At 39.4% G+C, this 10784-nt stretch overlaps 1 protein-coding gene across 1 annotated transcript; it reads right to left on the bottom strand.

The window, feature by feature from the left end:
• Nucleotides 1-1030: 1030 nt before the first annotated feature.
• LOC101597741 (C-type lectin domain family 4 member E) lies at nt 1031-9807 on the bottom strand. The gene is made up of 6 exons (XM_004668586.2): nt 9771-9807; nt 8924-9016; nt 6292-6381; nt 4918-5069; nt 3940-4055; nt 1031-1196 (listed from the first exon to the last, which is right to left on the bottom strand). Exons 1-6 carry the CDS (start codon nt 9805-9807, stop codon nt 1031-1033), a joined length of 654 nt encoding a protein of 217 aa, XP_004668643.2.
• Between the last annotated feature and the right edge of the window lie 977 nt (nt 9808-10784).

Raw genomic sequence — 10784 nt, 5'->3', positions numbered from 1 at the left:
CAAGTGCTGGGATTAATGGTGTGTGCCACCATGCCCCCTCAAACTGTCTTTTTAAAACACATATATTTTTAGCTGATGAAGAAGTAGGATTCTATGTGGCATATTCATAATATCTTTAATTTTGACTAACCCTCTCTCACCCCATGAAATGGAGTTTTCAAAGAATAATTTGACTCTTGGACTCTGGTTCTGAGTGGTAGATACAAATGCAGATGAAACCCTGTAGGAGAGAACAGAGAGAAAAGGGAGGAGGACTAGCCTATGGTCTGTCTGGAGCTGGAGTTTGAATTAGCCTTTCCTTGGGAGATGATGCAGTGCAGGTCACTCTGGCTTTCTGTCTGGAGCTGGAGTTGAATTAGCCTTTCCTTGGGAGATGATGCAGCGCAGGTCACTCTGGCTTTCTGTCTGGAGCTGGAGTTGAATTAGCCTTTCCTTGGGAGATGATGCAGCGCAGGTCACTCTGGCTTTCTGTCTGGAGCTGGAGTTGAATTAGCCTTTCCTTGGGAGATGATGCAGCGCAGGTCACTCTGGCTTTCTGAGCAGCAGTGTTTTAGGAGCTGAAGCTCCAACTTTATTGTTTGAAGAGCGTAGAGGTGACATATGCGTGAACAGGGGCAAAAGCAGAAAAGAAGGAAAGATACATTCTTTATCACCCGGATAGAAGAAGATGACCTAACAAACACCTATGAAGCCTCTTCTCTGCTGCACTCCATATTTGCTCTTTTTACCTGAACATTCACATAAATACCACAAATTTGACAAATGTATCAAAATGAGAGTTTCTTTTCTTCTCGTGGCATTTGTTGAAGAATTGCTTTGTGACTTCTGAAAAGAAGACTTTATATTAATGCAAAGAAAAATCAGTGCCATAAATTTCAACACTGAAAGCAATTAATTTTATTTATATCAAAGTAGCAAATACTTCTGAAGTCCTTATGCTGTGCAGCAATCATTTTCTCAGGTTAGAGTTCTGCGTATTATCAAACACTTGTTCCTCCTCATTTACACCTTCAAGCCGTGCCTCCTGCTCTCATTTGTATTTGTCCAAAAGACTTATTTCTGGCATTTCACAAATTCGAAACATATTGAAGAAACAGGGTACATCATTCCAGTTTTTCCTTGAATTTGAAGAGTCCCTTATGGTGGCACAGTCCTCAACCATAACTATGTTGTTAGGCTCTCCTGCATCCCAGAAGCTGAAAAGGGGAAACATATATTTTACATGCCATTGGAAGGAGATAAAGTGTCTTAATATATGTGGCAAATCATATATGTGGTATTTAATTTTAAAGCAATTTTGTGAGGTGGAAATTACAATATCCATTTTGTCAATGAAGAGAAAAAAATGTTAAGAAAATCTAAACCATTTTTCTAAGTCACAAAGTTTGTGGAAATCTTTCTGACTTTCTGTTCTGCAATACTTCTCCATCAATTTGGACCCAGAATGAGAGAAGTCATGGGAAGGATTGGATCTGCTCTTTTTTTTTTTTTTTTGATTTTCCAAGGTAGGGTTTCACTCTAGCCCAGGCTGACCTGGAATTCACTATGGAGTCTCCAGCTGGCCTCTAACTCATGGCGATCCTCCTACCTCTGCCTCCCGAGTGCTGGGATTAAAGGTGTGCACCATCACGCCTAGCCATACTTGCTCTTTTTATTTGGCTGGAGAATAAGCTGCCTGAGCATGTCCTTCAGTGTTAGGTTGCCGCAATGCTTTGTCGGGATTCAGGACTTCCTAGCTCGACGCTCAGAGCTCATTAGCTGAGTGAGGCACTCAATTTCCTTGCTATCTAGTTTCTTCAAAAGCCCCTTGCCAGTGTTTGCCACACTCTCCTGTCATTGTTGTCTCTCTGATGTCAGCCAGGGGGTGATGTCCACCCTCTGCTCATGTCATCGTTTTCTCTGCCATCATGGAGCTTCCCCCTCAAGTCTGTAAGCCAAAATAAACCTTTTCCCCATAAACTGTTCTTGGTCAAGTGATTTCTTCCAGCAAGATGAGCCTGACTGCAACAGTAAGGTTGGTACTGAGAGTGGGGTTGTTGCTTGAAACCTGACTGTGTGGCTCTGGCCTTTTGGAGCTGAATTTCAAGAGGAATGTGGAAGGATTTGAAACCTTGGCCTAAGAGACAACTTGCAGTGCTGTAAGTAAGCGTGATGGACTATTCTGGTCAGAGTTTAAAAATCTGAGTGTAGTTAAAAACTATGGACTTTGAAGTTTGGCTTGTGAGGATAAGAAAGAGCTTTGTGTGGACAGGGATAGAAGCAGTTAGTGTGAGAGGTTTGCTGCTGTGTCCTTGTTATGATAACTTGTGCATGGTTGCTTTGGGTAGAAATGGTCTGGTGTGAGCACAGGGATATGGCACAGAAGTGAAATCTTTGGGCTGAAGCTTCTTCCCATTCAGCTGCAATTGTATGAGAGATTACAAACTTTGAGACTGGGATAACAGGAAGAATGTAGACACTTATGAAGGGGCCGGAGTGCTCAAGGACTGTCCTGTTCTTCAAAGTTTGCGTTATTCCTGCCCCTCCCCCCATTAAGAAATTGGCACCCCACCTAGTATTACAGAGTATAAGAAATGCAGGAAAGAGAGGGCCATTGAATTTGTAATGTGGTCTTGTGTTTTGGAAATGGCCATGGGCAGTGTGAAGCAAGTTTGCTGGATGCCTGCATGGAGATCTGATGGAGCCATGAAGATGGACTGTGGGTTGCAGTGGAGAACCAGTGGAGATGGTAGGACCATGAGTCAGCTAGCTGCTAAAGACAGCTGCTGGCCTCAGATGAAGTTTTCCAGGACTGTGAGTAACTTTGCTGGAGGGGCAGAATTGGAACTGTAGAGAATTGTTGCTGGTTAGAATTATCAGACTTGGAGATTTGTCACTGACCAGAGTTGCTGGACTTGGAGCTACAGAATTTGGCATTTGCCCTGTTTAAATCTTGTATTGGTTGAATATTCCTTTGCTATGCCCAATGCAGTGTGAACGATTATTCTGTGCCTTTTTTTTTTTTTTGGTATTATGGCTCAGTTAAAAGATCTTGGACTATGGGAATGTTTGAACATCATTAGGATTGATAAACTATGGGAACTTTCATAGTTGGATTGAATGTATTGCATTTTACATCATGTATGGTTATCAGGTTATGGGGGCTGGAGGTGGAATGTGGTGGTTTGATTCAGTTGTCCCCCACAAATTTAGGTGTTCTGAAGCTAGTTTTCCAGCTGATGGAGATTTGGGAATCAATGCCTCTTTGAGGCCAAGTATTGTTGGGGGCAGGTTTATAGGTGTTATAGCCAGTTTCCCCTTGCCAGTGTTTGGCACACTCTCCTGTTCCTGTTGTCCACCTGATGTTGGCCAGGTGGTGATATCCACCCTCTGCTCATGCCATCATTTTCCCTGCCATCATGGAGCTTCCCATCAAGTTTGTAAGCCAAAATAACCTTTTGTTCCCCCACAAGCTGCTCTTGGTTCAGTAATTTTTGCCAGCAATGTGAATCTGACTACAACATTATATAAAAATGTAGTTTCCAATAAACTCTAAGATATGGCATTCTGACAATATAAGGTCATTATTGAGGGGGAAAGACTTGTCATCCAAGAGGTGCCCATTAGTACATGACAAGAATATGCTATCTTTCTCAAAGTACTATTTTTTTTCATTACTTCTGTTTTAAGTCTTAAGACCCCTTTTCCATTCTGTATTGTAAGTGAATGATTCTTCAGTTCTAAAATTCTTCTCATTTTCATTTGCTATTACACTTTTATTGTTATGACAGTCCTAGGAATGGGAGAGCAGGAACATGAACCTCTCATTTTTCTCTTCCTTCACCTAACATCACCAATGATAGACTTGAATGTACCTCATTGTAAGAGAAGTAAGTTATGAGACTTCCCCACAATATGGATTTGAATACTGCTGCAGTTTTTCTGCAAGAAGGTACTTACCTCAGTGATTCTGTGAAGGGTGTGCCATCCACCCATTGCCACTGGCCCTCAATCATTTGGTCTGTTAGTCCAATATAAAACTCTCTCTTTCTAGGTTTTGTATGGAAAAGAAATTCCTATAGAATATACATGTTCAGAAAAGAAGACATGTTAAAAGTAATTAGTTTTTTAAAAAAGATAAAGTAGGCTGTAGATTATAGATAAATGTACCTTAAATTGTAGGATCACTAAAGATTATCTGCAATTTTTTTATTGTAGAAAAATACAAGTAACAACATTTAACTGAAAATACTAAACTTCAAGTAGGAAATTTTCAGTAATTCATTCTAAGTTTATCAACTATCAATGGTAGTCAAATCCAATGTATATGTCTAGCACAAAACATTAATAATTGCAGCCTAAAATAATGTATAATACTTGCTTATTCTCTTTCATATGATATGTTCATAAATAAAACATTCTAAAGTTAACTCCTAATCTTCTTTTCCTCCTATCTTAACTAATAATTGAACTCCACATATAAAACATCCTTTTGAAAGTAACATATGTGAATTAAAACAAGTCCTGACTTAGAGAACTGGAGTCCCATACATTTCAGTTCATTTGTCTGACAAACAGGTGTGGGTCAAGTACCAGGCACAGGTGTAGGGAAAAGAAAAGGTCTTGTGAAACATGTCATATCAGTACTAAGGAGTGGGCTGGAGAGATGGCTTAGTGGTTAAGGCGCTTGTTTGCAGAACCTAAGGACCCCGGTTCAACTCCCACCTAAGATCCTATGTAAGCCAGATGCATAAGGCGACACATGTACAAGACGATGCATGTGCAAGGTATCACATGCACACAGGGTGGCACACATGTCTGGAGTTCAATTACAGTGGCAGGAGGCCCTGGCATACCAATTCTCTCTCCCTCCTTCTCTCTTTCATTTTCTCTTTCTCTCACACACATAAAAAACTGAGGAGTCTGGATTCCAATTACCTGTTCCTCTTGTGAGTTGATAACTACCAGATGAGCCCCCATGCCAGAGCAGTTTCTTGAACTTGATGCCCAGGACATGGTGGTTGTAGAGAAAAAGTAGCAGCTAGATTGAAAATGTGCCCAGTGCGGTGGGCAACAATTCTTCACTGAACCTAGGAGGAGAGAAGTTTCAGTGTCCAACATAGACAGCCTCAAGTCTAGGAATGTCTTGTTCATACTCCATATTGTTCTTTCTAAGTCTTTTAGATAATTCTAATGCCAATACACACAAACAGCATTTATCTTGTCTTTTGAACGTAATTTGTATTTTATAGATATCAGTGCTAGCAAATACAATAATATATGCAATCTATGTTAGTTATACAATTAACCCAGAACCTGATTTTTGGTTCTTACGCTGCCAAGTTCAGTAGGTTATCCATTTTCTCTTTGTGTTACCTGAGAAAGCATTTCTTTCTTTCTTTTTGTTCATGGTAGAGTCTCACTCTATCCTAGGCTGGCCTTGAACTCACAGCAATCCTCCTACCTCTGCCTCCTCAGTCCTGGGGTTAAAGGCATAGCCACCATGCTGGTCTAGAAAACATTTCTTATGTTAACTAAACAATGTAGTGTCAACCAATTTTTAAATCATGGCAAATTTCTTAAAATTACATACTTTCAGTATTTGAAGATTATTAAAAATAAATCTTAGGGCTGGGGAAATGGCTTAGTGGTTAAGGCATTTCCTGTGAAGCCTAAGGACCATGATTCAATTCCCCAGGACCCATGTAAGTCAGATGCACAAGGGAGTGTATGTATCTGGAGTTTGTTTGCAGTGGCTAGAGGCCCTGGCATGCCCATTCTCTCTTTCTCTCTGTCTGCTTCTTTCTCTCTCTCACACAAATAAATAAATGAATAAATAAAACATTTAAAAAAGATCTCACTTCTAATGTTGAAACTCACTTTCCTAGTGTTAGGTAGCATCTTGGAATGGGATGATATGTAAGAATATTTGGAATTTATTTTGTGGAATCTAAATTTTCTGTTTTTTGTTCTCTACCTCACTTTAGAGTCAAATAAATAAAGAAAAATTTACAATTCTGGGAATAATACCTTCATTTTTCAGGCTTATTATTTAGATATATACCTCAAATTTATTTTAGATGTTTACTATAATCTTGAAATTTTCTACCCCATGCTACTTGCATTTCCAGAATCTTGCTTCTCTGCTCCTACCAACTCTTCAACAATCGTTGCACAGACAGGATTTTACATGTTGTTTTGGAAAACAATCAAATGTAACCCCATTATATTTTCTTTATCCTAAAGTCAACTAGAAGCTAGAAGAAATATTGATATATATATTTTGATGTTCAACTTTGAGGGCTATTGTACCTGATAAGTCACTGTCACAAGAGAGCTCCTTGACATTTTCATGTGGTTGGAACTTTTTCTTATCACAAGTTTGAGAGCTGTGATATGTTACTATAAGAAGAAAGGAATACAGTTAATACTCTTTTTTTTTTCCTGAAAAATAAAGCATTGTTTTCAAGTCTACCAAAGAAATGGAACATGTGCATCACAAAACAAATGTGTCAGAGGTTGTTGCAGTCACCTTCACATTGCTGAACAAATGCCAGACCAGAGGCAGCTTATGGGAGAAAAGGGTTTATTTCAAACTTACAGAATTCAGGGGAAACACCATCAGTGGAGCCAAGAAACGGGGTCACTTCCATACATCATAGCAGAGGGACACCATCAAATAGCAAACACAAGCATCAGAGTTCAAACTGCTGTGAACACACCATAGGGCTGGACCACAAAATATGCTCCCTCCCTTCATGACACCTCTTTTATCAGGCTGCTAGAGACTCAAGTTGCAAGCTTAATCAAAAATATCTCAGGCTATGGGAGACATACATTCACATTTAATCCTCTCACCCCCAAAGATTTATAATCATTTCACAATGCAAATAAACTTCAAAGGTCCCCATAGTCTTTACCAACTTTAACACCGTTTGAAAGTTCCAAGTCTTGTCTGAGATTTAAGACTCTATCTTAACTGTGATCCCTGTATAACTCAAACACAAGTTATATACTTCCAACACATAATGATACCAAGTAAAAATTTCCATTCTAAAAGACATAACAAGGAGAGACTGGACCAATGTAAATAATAATCAGTAGGTAAACATTAAGCATCTGCAGTTTAAGTTCTAAATCCATAACCAGTGACAAAAGTCTCTGGATTCCAATTCCACCCCTCCAGCTAGTGTGATTGAGCACCTGTCTATGGCAGCCATTCCACTATCCTGATTCATCCAAAACATCTTAGGGCCTACATTAGAAATGACAGTTCATCTTAACAGCTATATATTTGTCCTCCACACAGGGATGTCAACACTGTTTACATGTTGTATCTCAGCAGTGGCCCCTGAAACTGGTTTATCTTCATATACTGGGTCTCCACACACAGGGATTTGAACAATCCTGCTTCACAGGTCACATCTCAGTAGCTGTGGTTTATCTTCATTCAATGGCCTTACTGAGCTCTCACACAGATTTCAACCCTGCTTCACTTTGCCATTTCCAAAAAGCAAAACTATGTTGCACTGCTCCCCTGCATTTTTCATGCTTCCACAAACAGTACCTGGTAAGTGGCGTAGCAAAATTTGTAAATCCAGGGCGGGGAATGAATCTTGATCTTGAAGAGCACCACACTCCTTTACAATTCTTTCATCAAATCACCTCCTTTCAAAATAATTTGTATTCTTTTGCTGGAGAGATGGCTTAGCAGTTAAGGCACTTGTCTGTGATGCCTATGGACCCGAGTTCAATTCCCAGTACCCATGTAAAGCAGATGCACAAGGTGGCACTTGCATCTGGAGTTCATTTGCAGTGGCTACAGGCTCTGGCATGCCCATTTTCTCTCTCTCTACCTCTTTCCTTCTCTCTCCTTCTCTCTCAAATAATTAAATTAAAAATATTTTTAAAAAGAATTTATGTTCTTACTCATTTGACTCTCTACAGCTCACCCTTAGAGTATCATTTCCATTGTTTCAATGCAAAAGAGTTGGTCTACCCTTACTGGTGGTAATCTGCTTTACAATTTCAGCTTCAGTAACCTAAAACCAGTCTCTGTGTCAGTAAATTTAAACTTGCCTGAATTTTTCCTGTGATAAATTGCATATTTTCCATATTTTTCTATTCTATACTTTCCACCAGTCCATTACTTTTAAATTCACCTTTAATCAACTCCTTGGGCATGGGTAGAAAAATGTTGCCAGCCTTTATACCAGTAGTTCAACTCCAACAAGTTCTTTCTTTCCCCTTTAAAAGTTCATTAGCCAAGCCTTCGCAGTACACAATTCTCTCTGCATTTAACATTTTCAAACTTTCACCAGAACAGTCTGTCAAGTACTGTTTAAATACTTCAAGGTTCTTCATTCGAAAGTAGCAAATCCTTCCACATTCCTCAAGCATACAAGTGCCAAAGAGACGAAAGCCTACATGGTTAGATTGGTCACAGCAATGGCCCACTTCTTGCAATTAATTTCACTGTTGTAGTTATCTTCATGCTGCTGGACAAACACTGGACCAGAAGCAGCTTATGGTAGGAAAGGGTTTGTTTCAGGCTTACAGAATCCAGGGTGAACTCCATCATAGCAGAGAGACACTATCAAACAGTCAGCACACACAAACAGCCAGGGCTCAAATTTCTCTGAAAATACCCTAGACTAGACCACAAGACCCACCTCCAGTGACACCTCCTCCAGCAGGTTTCTTGAGACTCAAGTTGCAAGTTTAATAAAAAATACTTCAGGTGATGGGGGACATACATTCACATTCATAGTACAACAGAGGTAATTGAAATTTAGCAATGGTTTTGGACTAGTTGGAGCTTTTTGCTTGAGGAATAACCTACAGCTTGAAGAAAACTAGGCAGAAAAGTGATGCTGCACATAGACAGGAAGAGTGTATTCCTGACATTCATCATACTTAAGTGAATTTGACTTTCAAAACTCACCAACACATCTGGCGATGAAACAGACACTGAGAAGCAGGACAGAGACCCCAGCCACAGTCCATGAGAGCACTTGTGGAGAGAAGCACCCTGTCTCTGCAAGAAGAAATATATACTGTGTTTATCTTCCTGAAGCAAAATACAAAAAATATTAGAGTTCTGTTTATTATCACTTCTTTTCATTCTCATTGCCAGTCTCTAGTAATCCCAGGCTACCAGGCACCTGAGTTGCTTGGAGATGTCTGAGCTTCACTGCTGAGGATGACTCAGTAGAGTTGTACAGAACCAGCCTGCTTCTGTGGCCACTGTTCTAAAGACCACTTCTAATAATAAATAGTATAAAATTTATCTATTGTTGATTTTAAGACTCTGACTCATGAATATGATTTTACCTTTCTAAGACTCCCAATTAAAAAAAAATTTTCACATTTTAAGGCATTTCCTCTTTCTCTCTCATACAATTTTCTTTTTCCTGCTTTCCTTGATTCTCTTCTACTCTCTTTTCATGTCTTGTTTTTCAAACTCTTTTTAACTTAATCACATAAAACATTGCCAACCATGTAGTAGTTCCTCACTCCTCCCAACACACATTTTATAGAGCAGGAATGGGAATCTCACAGAAGTGAAGTGACTTGCCCAAAGGGACTCACCGCATTGCAGAAAGGTAGAAACAGTCAACTGCCAGCCCTCCCAGAACCAAGACAGCAAGCTTCTGCTAATTCTCATTTTCTTTTTTTTCCTTTTCTTTTTCATTTCACCAAATACTTTTCCTTTGCCCTACCCCTCACCATATTTCTCACCTGTTCTAAAAAGATAATAATGGAAGAAAAGGTAGAGCTGCAAATCTTACCTGTGCTTTGTGATGCAGGTGATGTAGAAGAACTCATTCTTCCTCTCTCTTTCTTTCCTTTCCCCATCTCTCTTCTCAACTTCTGGGCCCAGGTCTATTTGACTGAGAAGATTCCATAGAAAATTAATAGTGAAAGATGAAACCGTTCATCTGCTTTTAGTAAGTTCAATTCTAATAGATACAGAATATATATTTCTTTCTGAAAGTAGGCAGTTGTTAGAATTTCCTTTCTTACATAAGGAGGGTAAGAAAAATACTGGGCAACATGCCACTTCTCTTTGTAGAACCTGGCAACAGAAAATGAGGAAGTGGTAAACATCAACAAAAGTACTCTGTAGATGAGAAAATATGAGAAGTCTAAATTTTCTTTTATTTTAGTGATGAATGTCTAATTTTCTTCAAAGTCTAACTCATTCTAAATTTTCCTTGCACTGTTGGGCTTACTAAATTCTACATTTTTCTTTTTTTTAATATATATATATTTTTTATTATTTTTTATTAATTTTTTTAAATTTAATTTTATTTATTTATTTGAGAGCGACAGACACAGAGAGAAAGACAGATAGAGGAAGAGAGAGAGAATGGGCGCGCCAGGGCTTCCACCTCTGCAAACGAACTCCAGACGCATGCGCCCCCTTGTGCATCTGGCTAACATGGGACCTGGGGAACCGAGCCTCGAACCAGGGTCCTTAGGCTTCACAGGCAAACGCTTAACTGCTAAGCCATCTCTCCAGCCCAAATTCTACATTTTTCTTGCCCGTGTGTGTGTTTGCGTGTTTGTACGTGTGCGAGCATGTGTGTACCCATGCTCATGGAGGCTACAGGTTGCCCTGAGAACACTATCCACTTTTTTCCTTTTCAGCTTTCTAAAGCACTGACAGCCTCCATACATACATGCAATGTACACTAACTATAACCCCTCCCACAACCCTTTGTCCCTCTTTCACTGAGCCCCCTTCTTTTTCCCACCTAGTCCTTTTTCTCTTTTGAAGTCTTTTTTTTTTTTTTTTTTTT

This window comes from Jaculus jaculus, chromosome 23, assembly GCF_020740685.1.
Source record: "Jaculus jaculus isolate mJacJac1 chromosome 23, mJacJac1.mat.Y.cur, whole genome shotgun sequence".
In the NCBI taxonomy this organism is placed as follows: Eukaryota; Metazoa; Chordata; class Mammalia; order Rodentia; family Dipodidae; genus Jaculus; species Jaculus jaculus.
Note: the sequence above shows the minus strand (reverse complement) of the source record. Positions and strands in the feature narration are given on the sequence as shown.